Here is a 15393-nt window from a genome sequence, read left to right on the forward strand (position 1 = left end):
TATCAGCAACATGAATTACAATAACTCAATTTGAAATGCAATAAAATACAATGCATTTCTTTAAAACAAGATTATCGACTCAGATAATCAAGAATCAGTTTTCTTCTTTTGGGATCCCGAGGTCAAGATATCACAACAACTCACCAATTCTCCCGATCAAGGTGAATGATGCATATCTCAATCCTCTAGACTCTGGAGCAACTATAAGGAGCCTCGGGCTAATGGAGTAACTCGACGGCCAATGCCACTCGATTGTAGTCCCCAAAACATCTAACTAAAACTTGAGCGACTCGGCCCTTTCAAATCAATCATTCTAGTTCAGTATTAATGCAAATGAAATCGTAATACAATCAAGTAATCAATCATAATAGGTAATCATGCATGTATGTGATTTAGGGACTCGAGAATCAGTCTAAACTTGAGTATTCGTCCCTTTTCGATTCGATGTCATCTATTACCTTTTTCCACGATTCGATGTAGCTGAAATATGGACAAGCTACAAGAATAAGAATTTCCAATCAAAATTTAATTCAATCGTAATTCAACGATTAAGGAAAACTCGTTACCAATTCTCGATCAATTCTTCAACGATTCGGATTCTGCCACTTTTGAACTCCACGATCTTCAACCAATATATACGGAGACGTAGAAGAATTCAATATTAATCAAACCAATCAAATCAAAACCAAAATCTAATCAAATTTCTCCAAATTCTTAAAATCTCAAATCGGTGGCATAACGACTATAATCTGATCAACCGAAAACCACAGACAGAAATATATCAATCCAACCAAACTCCCAACATCAATAATTCATCCAAAACACATCAAAACCCAACAAAATATAATTCCGCATTTTTTAATTATGCCTAAAAATTCATAACAAATCCGAACGTCGTTCTTTTTCCGATCCGACTTCGAATATACGATCTAAGCTAGCTCAAGAACAACATATCCGAAAACCATACGATTCTAACAACGTCCAAAAAATGAAGTATGACTGATCGGAGAAATACTTACTGTAGAATGGAGCTCTCGATGCCGTGATCGTGAATATACCTTCGGATTTAATTTCTCTCAAACGGATCGTGCAAGACCGGAAGAAAAAAGCTTGGGGATGGCACTTCAATGGTGGATCGGCTAAGGAAGGAAGAAGAAGGAGATAAATAAGCCACCTAAACGCCTCAAATTCTATTTATACTAAAGAGGAAGTCAAAATAGGTAATTCACACTTTGGTCCCTGAATTCTTCAAAAATTTCACTTCAGTCCCTGATCAAATATCAATTCAATCCTCGAATCTCAAAAACTCTGATTGTCAATAATAATCTCCTATAATATCCATTAGGATAATTTTGGGGCGTTACACTATCCACAAATGCCATCATATCTGCTTCCCTTCTATTTCCAGTACGCCGCTCCATAGTTGGATCCTAATGATGGTGTACAACCCCCAGAGGAGGACGAGGACAATTGACCAGGAGAGTGTTTTTTATCTTTTTTTGTCTTGTTATTTTTCTTGTTTTTGCATTATGTTTCTTTCTTTCTTGCATTGTATACTTATGTGGTCGCATTTTGCTTTGTTTGTGTGTTTATTGCATTGGGGACACTTCATTAGCTTAGTATGGGGAGGAGGAGTAATTACTTTTGAGTTCATATGTTTTTATCCATCTTGCATGCATTAGTTCATGTCAAGTCACCTGCATACTAAATTCGGATGATAAAGTGGCAGCTTTCACCTATGATGAATATGAAAATTGTCAAACATATATTGAACTTGTCCGTAGATGCACTTTTTGGTATGCACCTGAGTTGAATCGAGAAGTATCTGATTGCTCTGTGAATACTTTTATGCACATTAACCAGTGAATTGTACCAAAAGTGATGAAGTTGTGAGTTGTTTGACTATTGCACTGCACTAGGTTCTTAATGAACTCAAGTGTAATCCTGTGATTTCTTGTTACGTACTAGTAGCACTAATATGATATCGGCACATCCTCTTTATTCTACTATAAATTTTCCAAACTATCAGAGACTGGAAATTTTTAGCATACCCTCATTAATCCCTACAATATTGTTATTATCCCTTCGAAAAAAATGGTTTATGTTGATCCATATAGGCACCAGTTGAATACTGGTTTCTTGTAAAAAACAATCCGAAGAAAGGAGAACTAAGGTGAGAGGAGGCCTTGGAAATGGGGATTGAAATTTTAATCCAACCAAATTCAAGGCTAATTATCAGAGGGTAATGTATGGAGTTGAAATAATCCAGCTGAAAAATCTGGGGGTGCATACAAAATGTGGATCACTCGTACTTCCTCTCCAGTCCAAGTCTTTAACCTTGAAACACATTAAGCCTTGTTCAATTTTGATACATCCGGGGGATTTGTGTGTGCTAGATGTAACTAGGAGGAGTAGGATACATATGAGATATACTTGCACCGAAGTGTTAATTTAGTCATCTTGTACTCATGAAAACGGATTCTGCTTGAGGTACATGCCATCGGAATAACATTACACACACATGTTCAAATTCAATCAAGAGATGTATTGTGAAAATTTTAAGGGTGTACAACATACTGAAGCATGTTTTTAACAGCTGAAAAGTGTGTTTGAATTCGCTGAGGCTCGAACACCATCCATGGAATCATCCGCAATTTGGTCATTCATAATTATCTTTCTTAGTTTTGTGTTCTTTTGTAACCTATTTTGCTCGAGAGTGAGAAAAATGTTAGTATTGGGAGGTTGATAAGTGTTGTTTTATGTGTTATTTTGTGATTTTTTTGAGTTTTTTTTTTTTGCATGATTTTTATGTTGTTAGGGTCACTTACATTTGATTATTTTGTCATTCATGCATTCGGTTTACTCCTCACTATTTTTGGTTAATTGTAGGTGATAAGAAGAATTCTCGGAGCAAGAAACAGAAAATGGCACGCTCCAGCCTGTACTTCTGCGCTCCCCTGCATGCTCGGGTGGAAAACCTTGAATGCAAACAGAGCATCTCACGCTCCAATGCACCTGGAGGAAATTTAAGTTCGCATAACAGAAAAATCCGCTCCAGCACATCCACGATAAGGAAAGTTATCTTTTCCGCATATTTTGAAAGGAAAGACAAAAGGAAGGGTTCTGGAGAGAATAAAAGAGGAAAAATTACACAGAGGAGAAAGATACTTTCAGAATTGCTTAGCGGCTAGGGCTAGGAGGAGAGAACACTCTTGAACAACGCTGAGATTTCTTACAACTTTCGTTCCTTAATTATTTCATGAATTTTAAAAACATTGCTATAGGTATGTTTATGTTTATTGAGTAGACTTTTTTTCGAATAAGGCCGCGAGATTAGGCCGAGACTAATTTATATTTGACACGTGGTTTCATGTTTAAGATATTTTGGTTATTTTCAATCCATAATTGCTGAACTTTCATATTGTTCTTGTGAATGATTTGGCCTATTATTTGCATGATTTGTCGACTGATCATTCTAAGTCGAAATATTAGGAATTGATTTTAGTCTCACTTCAACAACTAACATAAGGCTAAATCGACTAGAAATAATATTCGATATTATTGTGCAGTTTCGGATGAAAAACTGAATTTTCGTAGATATTTAATGCATTTGAGTTTGATTAGAATTAATTAGAAATAATTAATTTGTCCAAATTGAATAGGTTTAACGAGTATAGAAATAGAGTGTTCAATAAAATATGAAGATTCACCGTCATAGGAATAATTAAAAACACCTATTAGCTTGTACCACGTGAATGCATGGACTACTTCGGTACCTTTTTGTGTCTTGGTCGTTTTGTTTGAATTGAGATTCTCTTTGAGCCCTAGTTGCATGATATTTTCTTAGCTATTTATTCATTTAAACTAATTTTTTTACGCATTAATTTAATCTCTATTAAATTCATCACATTTCCTTTTATTACATTGTCTAAATTAATTATAATAATTGAATCTTGTTAATCAACTATAGGTCTCTGTGGGATGATCCGAACTCAATTCCGATTTATTATAATTTGACCTAGTGCACTTGCTAGTCCCAACTGATTTTGTCGGTCAAGTAGCAGTGTCGAGAGTGACATTCCTGGTTCATGTTTTTTTTGGATTTTAGCATAGTTATTTCTATATGGTTATAACATTGGTTAATATCAGTTTCAGTCTTCAATGGGGTTGTATTATGATTAAAGTTTCCACTGTTATATTTTTATATTTTTATTAAGTTAATTGCATGCTTAAAGCTGTTATAAATTTATATAAAATATATATTTAAATTCATATTTTTTTAAACTTTTTATGATCTAAACTAAATTGGGAAAAAAATTATTACTATAAGCATATATATTAGAAAAAAATAAAATAAAATTATAAATGATGGATTATTTTGAATAATTTTAAGAATAACTATGAATCTTTACACGTTTAAACAAGAGATGAAATTTAAAAAAAAAAATTAAGGGTATTCAAGACAATAGCAGAAGTTATAGTAATAGATTATAATTGTGTTCTCAAAACACACTTACAAAACCTATAGAACCCGAATTCAGAGCAAGTATATATTTTATATGATATATTCACACCCTGAAATGTGATAGAGCAGAAGTTCCATCCAACCCCTTATTATTGAAGTAGGTCACATATTCTGTCACAGTTGTTGGCCTGTATTTTGGTGGATCATCATCAGACAAGAGTTCTTTGATTGGCTCATAGAGTTTCGTGTCCGCCATCGATAAATTACCCCTTAAGAAACATGCGACCGATATTCTTGGACTCACATTGTTCGCTAGCACTCTATGTTCTGCACTTCTGAACTTGTCATTTGACACAAGCTGCACCATCAAATAAATGATCTTAAATAGAATATGATCGGCAAATATATATATGTGTGTGTGTGTGTGTGTCTTTCATGTGTTGCGAAACAATTAATGCTACAATTCTGCATGAGCCAACCCGAGTTTCGGTCGAGCTACATCTCGTTATTGACACTCATCTGATGATAACCTTTTTCTTCGCTAGGTCGACTCTCAACTAGAGCACCAATGTTAGCGTATAATCTCATGAGTTCTTTCATCTAAAAAAAGCTTGTCAATTGAATGATGTAACTTTATGGGTTTATAAATCACTCTTATTAGTTTTATTATTCGATGTGAGACAATTGTTACAATATAACCGGTGTCCTAAGAGAATTCTGATGAGAAACGATCCAAGTACAAAAATTAAATAGTGGATGCATGATTTTTAGAATTTTTAAAAAAAAAAACCTTCGTAAAAATTAAACATGCCTGAAGAAGATCCCAATATTCACCACCAAAGCTCCATGCACAAAGGGGACATCAACCCATTGATTTTGATACAGAACTTGAAGCCCATCCACTCCATCATTCAAGAGCACAGTTAGGAAGTCATTATCTGCATGTTGGCTTGTACCAAGTGTTAATTCTGGTTGGGGGCACAAAGGGTAATAATGGCACAAAAGTGCAAGCCCATCCCCACATTCCATTTCATCAAGATGGTGCGAATTGAGGCCAAGTGCCTCTGATAATAATTGGAACAAAGTTTTTCCAAGATTTAGGACTTGGCTCGTGTACTCGATCATTATATCTCTGTAGAAATTAAATAATCAAGTAAATTGATTGAGAATATATATATCTCTACATCGGTATTTTTGAATGGCAGTTCGAATATAATATCGATCTAAACATGTAAAAAGAAATATTTCATTAATATAAGGAGATGTTGACAGATTATAGATATATTTCCTCCTAAATATAGTACAGAATTCTTGTCGTTTAACTAGAAAACATAATGACTCATAGTAATGGTCTGACATAAAGTATTTTATTATAAATCATATATTAGCTTACCGAGTTATTTGCATCAAAATCGCATGTGAAATATAAAAATTTCATAAATATATAAATATATATATCAAAAATACATATTTTAACCCTATGAAAATTAAATAAGAGTATAAGTCTTTGAAATTTTATACAAATTGAACAATATAACTTTGCTAATGATATTTGAATACGTGCTCGTGTTGTGGCTAAGACACCAGCGTGAAGCCAAACATTGAGTTGAGATTTCCCATAAAAGAAATCGTGGAATCTTGCTTGAAGATTCCATGGTTTGTTGCTCGATCTTGATGAGTGGGTCGGGAAAATTATATTTTGATTGATGTATTATGTAGATCTGAAGAAAAATTATAGATCAATAAAAGGATATTTTGTACATTCTGAAAGGAAACATGTCTTCCCTTGCAAAACATAATTTTTTTCTTAAATTATTTTCCTTTTTGATAAGATTTTGCATAAGAGTTTTGCATTTTTTGAATTTTAATGTTATTAACTCAAGATTTGATCTATTATATTTAAAAGAGTTTATTTCCTTATGAAATTCTTATTTCCTTGTTTTGTAGGTACCTGTTCAAGAAACTCTTCTAGGTCAAGACAATATATATATATATATTCAAAAATAATTCTGCATAAACAGAGAGAGCACATATAGAGAGAGAGAGAGCGTGAACGTGCGGTGAATATTATTCTGAAAAACTCAAGTAGTCGAGTATCGTTGTTTTTGCTGTGTTATCGTGAAGTGTTGAAGACGCTCAAAGACAACACCTTGTGTAAAGTGTTGTTTGAAGAGTTGCTCGTGGATAATTTTGGTTTTACATAGAATTTTCATTTGTAGTTTTTATTTGGTTATTTTTGGTGATTTAATTTTAGGATGCAAGTTATTTTCTTAACATGTTAAGTTAGCTTTTAGTCTTTCACTAGTTTTCGTTTTTGTGTAAACCAGGGATATGTTCTAGTGAATATTTTTCCTTGAGACATCGGACAAGAGTGAAATTATTTGTGTCTTAATTTATTTACGTAAAGTATTTTATGTGTTAAATTATTCATTATGCTACATATTGTGCGTCTAGGTGTAAAACCACCGCACAAAACAATGATATCTAAGTTACATACAATTCTCTTTTCATTTGGTACTTTTATGTTAACCTACCCTTTCAAGTGGTATCAAGAGCCAACTCTTGATGTTACTAAGTGAGATTTTGGTTATTTGTGCTTAACAAGATAAAGTACTATGGACGTGCCACTTGTCAAAACTGCACTATGACTACCAGTTCTAGATGGAACCAACTATGCTCTTTGGAAATTCAAGATGAGAGTATACATTAAATTCATAGATGAAGAACATGACAATGTGGTTTCGATTGTCGTGCTCCGCCAAAAATGATTGATAAAGATGGTGACAGTTTGATGAAACTAGAAAATGAATGGATGACTGATGAATTCCAAATTTCGAACTACAATTCAAAGGCACTTAATTCTATCTTCACCTCTGTTGACATAAACATGTTCAGTATAATCATCAACTATGTTGTTGGGAAATACATTATCAATTTTTGGTGTTAAACAAATATCTAAAGGAAAAATACATGACTAAGTTAAGTAACTCAACTAGACAAAATTGGACAACTGAGTTACTCAACTAGGCAAGTCAGTCGAGGATAGTCAACTAGGCTTCATGCAGAAACTGGATTTATATGACTGAGCTAGACAACTGAAATTATCAAAAGATCAAAGATTGAATATAGTAGAGTATTTAAATACTAAAGACGGCGACTGAACTTAGCACATTGACTGAACCATGACTGAAAGTTTATCTCGACTAGTCAAGGTTGCACGATTGAAAGCTAGGATGACTGGCACTCATCTGGATAATCAAGAACCATCAGAATTCTTCAGTGTTGGTTTTCACCGTTTATCGAAAAAGACAAAACACATAGTAGATGCCGCAACAGTGGTAGTGCACAGAGTTGTATGATATTACAGAATTTGTCTCCAAGACTTACAAATCAAGGCAACGGGATTTTATTGTGAGGAATGGATACCGTTATATGAATTTATGACCGTTGCAAGATCATGTCTATAAATAGGAGTGAACATCATTTGAAGAACACTCTTGTCATACATTCAAGCTATCAAGTTTTCAGTCGCACTTTCAAATATCACAAGTTCACGACAACTGAAATAACACACTCATTCAAGTTCATATTTAATCATCAAAGATCACTTTGTGCTAAGTTATTAGAGTTTTTTATTCTTACTTGTATAACTAATCGATGATTGTATTTTATTGAGTACTAGGAGTTTCAATCAAAGGCAGTGTTAAGTCCTTAACTGAATTAGGTACGTACAAAAATTTTTTTTTACTCAAACCTTCTAGTGAATCCTTCCAAGAGAAATAAGGGGTGACGCACTAGTAGAATTTTCAGCTTTTACTTTGCCACCATTTACTTCGTCAATTAATAATTACGAAGTAATATGTAACAATACACTTCAGTAATTAGACTGCCGAAGTAAAAACACACATTTTACTTCGGATTTTAAAAAACCCGGGCTTCACTAATAATTTTGTGTCATATTTTACTTCGGCATATTATATTTGATGAAGTATAATGGTTAAAAAATAAAAATATAATGATACTTGCTGAAGTAAATAGATGAACAGATCCTTAATCTCCCATTCACCTTTTAACTTTCTTATATATTTTCTATCGTACGTACAGTGAAAAAAACCCATCGCCATCGATCTTATTTCTTCTTCAACCCTAGCGGCCGCCGCTTTGCATCTCCAGCCGTCCACCACCACTGGGAACTGCTCGTCAATGTCGTAATTGGAAAGCCCAAGGTCTGAATCCTAGCAGCACTGGCCGGTTCCTCCAGGTTTGATGTCTATAGCCAGAGATCTATTTCTTGTTTTTCATTTTCTGTATTTTTCGCTAGTACCCGAGCAGCCACAATATTTGGCTCGTATCTCTTTCATCCGGAGACGAAATTTCAAACGGTTTGACGGTTTTCTTCCTTACATCAGTAGCTTCGTTTTGGGCTATGAATCACTGTTTTTTATGCTTGTTAGTGCCGACACCGAGCCTTTTTGCGAGCTGTTTCCTTCACGTTGTTTCACCTGCGATTTTTCGATGATTCCAGCTTTGATTTTGGTGTTTCAAACCATCTTTAGTCTGTATTCGAAGTATAAGACAACTTCCAGTAGAGCCCCACCATTTTCCAAATTTTCAGATGTTGTCTGCATCGCATCGAAGATTTATCTGATCTCGGTGCCGGAAACAATGAGTTATTCTGCTCTCAAATACTAATGCTTTCTGCTTCTTGTTTACCTTAGTTATGGCAGCAGAGCTAGTTCATGCATCAAAATTTGAAACCGAAGGTGAGCCAGAGAAACTAAGGTAACTATTTCGTGAACCTACAATTATATCCTTCAAATTTCCATAAAAGCCATTCTGTTTTGTTACTTTTGGTAATGTCATTTTTGTTACTTGTTCTTAGGTTCTACTACTACACAGCTGGCTCTGGGGGTGCTGGCCCGACTATATTATCCACAAGCTTTTTACTTCTGGGAGAGGAAGTTCTTGCATACAACAAAGGTTGATGATCAAATATGAGTTCTTGTTTTCACCATTTATGCATTTAAATATTTAACTGATTTTAGTAATTTAATTGACAAGAGAGAAGGTCAAATTAAAACCTTATAGCGGGATGCTTAACATTAATTTTGGACTTGGAATTGGAAAGAAGGATGTTTTTCTCTTGTAAGTTTCTGGAAAATCATTTTATTCTGGATTTTGAAAAAGCTTATTCAGGAAATTACTATCCTGTTATTGTATTAGAATGCATGCGATTTTATTATTTTTATACTAAATTCTACCAAGAAGAGACAATCATTAGTCAGTTAAAAGAATATATTCTTTCAGAAATTTTCCTGAGGGCAGGAACATTCACGAGGTCTTTGGAGTTCCAAATGTTAGCGCTCGGTTTGGAACTTCACCTTTCTTCTGGAATTGGGGAATGGGAGCAATGACAGATTTTCTTCCACCTGTATGTTTATCAAATTCTGAAAATTGAGATTTTACATGGATTGATGTAAAATTATATTTCGGCAGTCATGATAAGTTTGCTTCCCAAATGGTATATGATATTATTCAACTTAAAATAGTTTTTTGTGTGTAATGTTATTGATGATGTAAGATTATCTAAATTGAATGCATTTATTCAAGATTTGTATAATCTGCAGGAATTCCTGAGAGACAAAAGTAAAGTCCAGCAATTAGTTCAACTATTTGACCCTTTAGTGAGGGCAGTAGATGGATTTGCTGGAGAGAAGGTGTCGATGCGAGTACGCTTACTTTTTTAGTATATCTCATGTTGTTTCAATTTTGCTCCATATGATCGTTTTGACATATTTCCCCTTTCAATATTAACAGGTTGATTTGGAGTGCTCCGAGGGATACCACAGAATCGGGATATTCAGCCACAAGAAACTATCTGTGTAATTATTTTTTATTATTTGTTCAAACCATGCAAATGGTTATAATTATTATTTTTAATTGTATCTTTGTGATTTCAGGTCATTGGGATTTTCAACAGCTGCTTTTGTCCTAGCCATTCTTGAGGGAAGCACTCGCCCCGGAGTTTGGTTTCCAGAAGAGGTACACTCTAGTACCAGGGGTAGAAATTGAATTTGGAAGGAGGGGGATGGGGCAAAAACTTGCATTTTTTCGAAATTATGTGTAAACTTTACTTGATCAAAGCTTCTTCCTCTGTTTCTAGCCTGAAGGGATCGCAGTTGAGGCAACGAAAACTCTTCTTAATCGTGCTGCACAAGGGACCATCAATTTCGTGATGAATAAGTAGGAATTTTTTCTAGCAGTCTTGAACTTCCGTCGCACGTTTCTAACTTGTTTAATTCTGTAGTGTCATTTCACAGGGCTCCATGGATGGTCGAAACAGATCCTAAAGAGCTTGGTTTTGGAATTTTCGACTGATCTCCTATGTAACTTATGTAACCATGTCCAGTTTTGCTGCGCAGATGTAGAGGTAAATTTAATGTTTGGTCCTTGTGACCGAGTCCTCTTTTCGAGGTAGACAAATAAAATGTTAACTGAAACACATTTTGTTACCTATCAGAAACTCAGAGTCAATTATCATGAAGTGGCAGCTGCAGTATGCTCTACCCGTATGAAATCAAGTCCAATGATTCGAATCAACTCATCAGTATGACATCTCCATTTTTGTATTATCGGTATCACAATTTTATTACTGTAGCACTTCAAATACTAAACATATTTCAAATATTGTATATTACTTGATAAAACAATTGTTGTTATACCAATTGGATATCTGCCATTTTTTGAGCTTAAGTGACAAATATTGAATTCGTATATTAGAAGGTATTAGACCCACAATATTTTTGGTCTTTTTTTGTGAAATGAGGCTGATCATCAGCAGAAGACAAAATTTGCATGTTTCAATCTAACACCAAGAAAATATCTCACGAAGGAAAAGCGATCGAAACTTTATACTTGGTGGACTTCCGTGCATCAATAGCATATGACTTCACATCATTAATTCGAAATGAATGGAGAGAATCTGGAAAAAGAACCTCGCATCATGGAGCTTAGGAATCAGGTAAAGTTTTTGTTCTCTAAGAGGGCAAACACTTTTTATTTTCCTTAGGTATTACAAAATTGTTTTTTAGCATTAGTTGTATTTTTAGATTTTAGCAGCTCTTAGTAAGCCTCCCCATCCTTTCAAACAGTCTTTGGTTGATCTCATGGGTTGCATTAAACGCACTAGTGGTGCCATTCTAACTGCGCAAGAGAGTAGGGGTCTGCCTGATGAAATCACCGTGGAGATAAAAGGCACCTCTTCACAAGTTCAACTAGCCCAGCAACTTATTCAGGTTCAAGTCTCTTCGGTTTTTTAATGGCTTTTTTCCTAGTCTGATCATGAATTCATGATCATAAACTTTGGTGCTTTGGCCTTAAATTTCAAATCCCCAAATAGGGGCTGAGAAACTAAGTTGATATGATTTTGATAACAATTTGGTTTAAATATTGCCTTGAAGTAGTAAACGTAAGGAAGTTACTATACATACAAATGGCCTTGTTGTTATCTAAAGATAAAAAATGAGGTGGACATTATCTTTATGTAATGCAGGACTTCACCAGTGGTCACAGAGAGCAACTGCAGGGGACCTATGGCAAGATAGAATCCAGTTTACGACATTCCTACTCTTAGTTAGGTAGCAGTTCTTACGAAATACGTGCGGATGTGTACACGTTTTGGTGGTTGAATATGTCATTTCAAATTGTTAGTATATTTTGGTGGATAGAGTACTTGTTGATTTATGTATGTGTCGTTTTGGGATGGATTAATTAATATTATTAGTGTACTTTTAAGTTTCAAAAATATATTTATGACATTATTGTATCTAAATCTTAATTTAGAAAATGTGTTCTATTGCTTCGAAGAATGCATTTTAATACGGTAATATAGAAAATTAACGAAGTAAAAGACATTATTTCACTTTGTATATTATTGAAATTACTGAAGTAAAAGACAATATTTAACTTCGAAAATTTGATTAAAAATCGAAGTAAAAGAATACATTTTACTTCGGTTATATACGAAATTAACGAATTAATAGACAATATTTAACTTCGTCCAAAACCCGAAGTAAAATCATAGTTTTTATTTCGGCAAATTCATTAATTAACGAAGTATAAGAATATATTTGACTTCGTAACTTATGAAATTAGCGAAGTAAAATATATGTTTTTACTTTGGCACCGGTCCAATTCTGCCTCCAAAAAATGACCAAAGACTTCGGTAATTTAAGGTATAAGATTTCGGTGATTCAGCGAAGTAAAAAAGTACCCTATTACTTCACGTGACACTACTTCGGTAATTAAGTGCCTACGACTTCGGTTATTAACCGAAGTCTTACGCGATTTTTCTACTAGTGACGTAGTAGTATTAATCTACGACAGGTAAGTGAGCTTTTAGATAAAGGATTTGTTCTTGAGTCGATATCACCATGTGTTGTACCTGTGTTGTTAGTACCTAAAAAGGATGGATCTTGGCGTATGTGTGTTGATTGTAGATCTATAAATAACATTACCATTAAGTATAGGCATCTTATTCCTAGTCATGATGATATGTTAGATGAATTGCATGGTGCTTGTGTGTTTAGCAAAATTGATCTTAAAAGTGGTTATCATCAAATTAGGATAAGAGAGGAAGATGAGTGGAAAACTGTATTTAAAATAAAATATGGGTTGTATGAATGGATGGTTATGCCTTTTGGTTTGACTAATGCACCTAGTACTTTCATGCGTTTAATGAATCATGTTTTGCGTGCATATATTGGGAAGTTTGTGATTGTCTATTTTGATGATATATTGGTATATAGCAAAAACTTAGATGATCATGTGGAACACTTGAGAGTTGTTTTAATCGCATTACGTGTTGAAAATTTATATGCTAACCTGAAGAAATGCGTGTTTTGTACAAACGAACTCGTGTTTCTTGGTTTTGTTGTGAGTGCACAAGGTGTGAGGGTTGATGAAGAGTAGGTAAGTGCCATTCGAGATTGGTCGACACCTACATCGATTGGTCAAGTCCGGAGTTTTCATGGGCTTGCAAGTTTTTACATGAGGTTCGTGAAGGATTTTAGCACATTGGCGGCGCAGTCATCAAGAAAAACGTTCCATTCCATTGGGGCGAAGAGCAAGAGAAGTCTTTTAATATCATTAAGCAAAAGTTGATTAATGCTCATTTACTTGTTTTACCTAATTTTACTAATACGTTTGAAATTGAATGTGATGCATCAGGTGTAGGAATTGGAGGCGTTTTGATGCAAGGGGGAAAGCCAGTGGCGTACTTCAGTGAGAAATTGAGTGGAGCATCTTTGAATTATCCTACCTACGATAAGGAGTTTTATGCGTTGGTGAGGGTACTCGAGACATGACAACATTACTTGAGGCCAAAAGAGTTCATGATTCATACGGATCATGAGTCCTTGAAGCATCTCAAGGGGCAGCAAAATTTGAACAAAATACATGACAAATGGGTAACGTTCGTATAAACTTTTCCTTATGTAATCAAGTACAAGCAAGGTAAGGAGAATGTAGTGGCGGATGCATTGTCAAGAAGGTATGTGCTCATAACTACTTTAGATTCTAAATTTTTGGGGTTTGAGCATGTGAAAGCGTTGTATGTGAGTCACACTTACTCAGTTTGGTGTACAACTGCTCATCCCGAAGAGTCTGCAGTACCAACCTTAAATGAGTAACATATTCCTCTGGATTACGCGAATACACCAATATGTCGTCAATGAAGACAATGACAAACTTGTCCAAATACTCCCTAAAAATGCGGTTCATCAGATCCATAAATATAGCCGGCGCATTGGTCAATACAAATCGCATCACTAGAAACTCGTAATGTCCATAGCGAGTACGGAATGCAATCTTGGCTATGTCCTGATCTCGGACTCTCATCTGCTGATACCCAGATCTCAAATCAATCTTGGAGTAAACTGAAATACCCTGCAGCTGATCAAACAAGTCATCGTTACGAGGCAAAGGATACTTGTTCTTCATAGTAACTCTATTTAGCTGTCGATAGTCAATGCACAACCGCATAGACCCGTCCTTCTTCACAAAGAGAACAGGAGCTCCCCAAGGAGATACACTAGGACGAATGTACTCTTTGTCCAAAAGATCCTGTAACTGATTCTTCAACTCTCGCATCTCTGACGGAGCCAGACGATATGGTGCTCGAGAAATAGGCGAAGTACCCGACATCAATTCTATGCCAAACTCGACTTCCCTAGCAGGAGGAAAACCCGGAATCTCATCAGGAAATACATTTGGGAATTCATCCACAACAGGAATACTCTCTATCCCAATGCTCTCAGCGGACAAATCAACTGCATAGATAAGGTAGCCTTCCCCGCCAGACTCTAGAGCTCGACAGGCTCTCAAAGCGGATACCAAAAGCATCGGGGTCGCGCTCCCTCACCATAGAAAAACCATCTTTCACTCCCATCCGAATGAAAGAGAACTAATCTTTGATAGCAGTCTACTAAAGCTCGGTAGGTAGTCAGTATGTCTATCCCCGGAATACAATCAAAATCGTCCATCGCAAGAACCATGAGATTCGCTAACAGGATGTTACCTTCGAACTCTAAAGGGCAACCCATCACTAGACGCTTGGCCAAAGCAGACTGACCCGTCGGAGTAGAAACAGAAACTACTACGTCTAGTGCAATGCATGGTAACTTATGCCTCTTAACAAAAAGTGCAGAAATGAAGGAATGAGATGCACCAGTGTCAATAAGTACAAGAGCAGGTAAACCACAAAGTAGAAAAGTACCTGCGATGACCTTCTCATTCTCCTCCACAGCCTGATCATGCCTCAAAGCAAACACCTGACCAGAAGCACGCGGCCTCAAATGAGCACTCCCAGCAGGCTGTCCCTGCAACCTCTGCTGAACGGTGGCTTGAGAACCCGATCCTGAACCAGAACC

At 35.4% G+C, this 15393-nt stretch overlaps 1 protein-coding gene and 1 pseudogene across 1 annotated transcript; one reads left to right on the forward strand and one right to left on the reverse strand.

The window, feature by feature from the left end:
- Nucleotides 1–4568: 4568 nt before the first annotated feature.
- The window catches only part of LOC140889380 (1-aminocyclopropane-1-carboxylate oxidase homolog 1-like), an 84585-nt pseudogene continuing 73760 nt past the window's right edge, over nt 4569–15393 (reverse strand).
- Nucleotides 9186–11211, forward strand: LOC140889354 (uncharacterized). Its single transcript, XM_073297071.1, has 10 exons — nt 9186–9247; nt 9348–9445; nt 9529–9610; nt 9773–9896; nt 10093–10194; nt 10283–10347; nt 10426–10507; nt 10629–10708; nt 10786–10895; nt 10986–11211. The coding sequence occupies exons 1-9, from the start codon at nt 9186–9188 to the stop codon at nt 10841–10843; spliced, it is 753 nt and encodes a 250-aa protein (XP_073153172.1). The 3' UTR covers nt 10844–10895; nt 10986–11211.

Source organism: Henckelia pumila, chromosome 1, assembly GCF_033568475.1.
Source record: "Henckelia pumila isolate YLH828 chromosome 1, ASM3356847v2, whole genome shotgun sequence".
Classification (NCBI taxonomy): domain Eukaryota; kingdom Viridiplantae; phylum Streptophyta; class Magnoliopsida; order Lamiales; family Gesneriaceae; genus Henckelia; species Henckelia pumila.

Bases quoted from the DNA above. Each gene is read 5' to 3' on its own strand.
- LOC140889354 (XM_073297071.1), top strand. From the start codon at position 9,186: ATGGCAGCAGAGCTAGTTCATGCATCAAAATTTGAAACCGAAGGTGAG. The intron at 10,195-10,282 runs GTACGCTTACTT...CAATATTAACAG, and splicing joins GAGAGAAGGTGTCGATGCGA to GTTGATTTGGAGTGCTCCGA. The intron at 10,508-10,628 runs GTACACTCTAGT...CTCTGTTTCTAG, and splicing joins GAGTTTGGTTTCCAGAAGAG to CCTGAAGGGATCGCAGTTGA.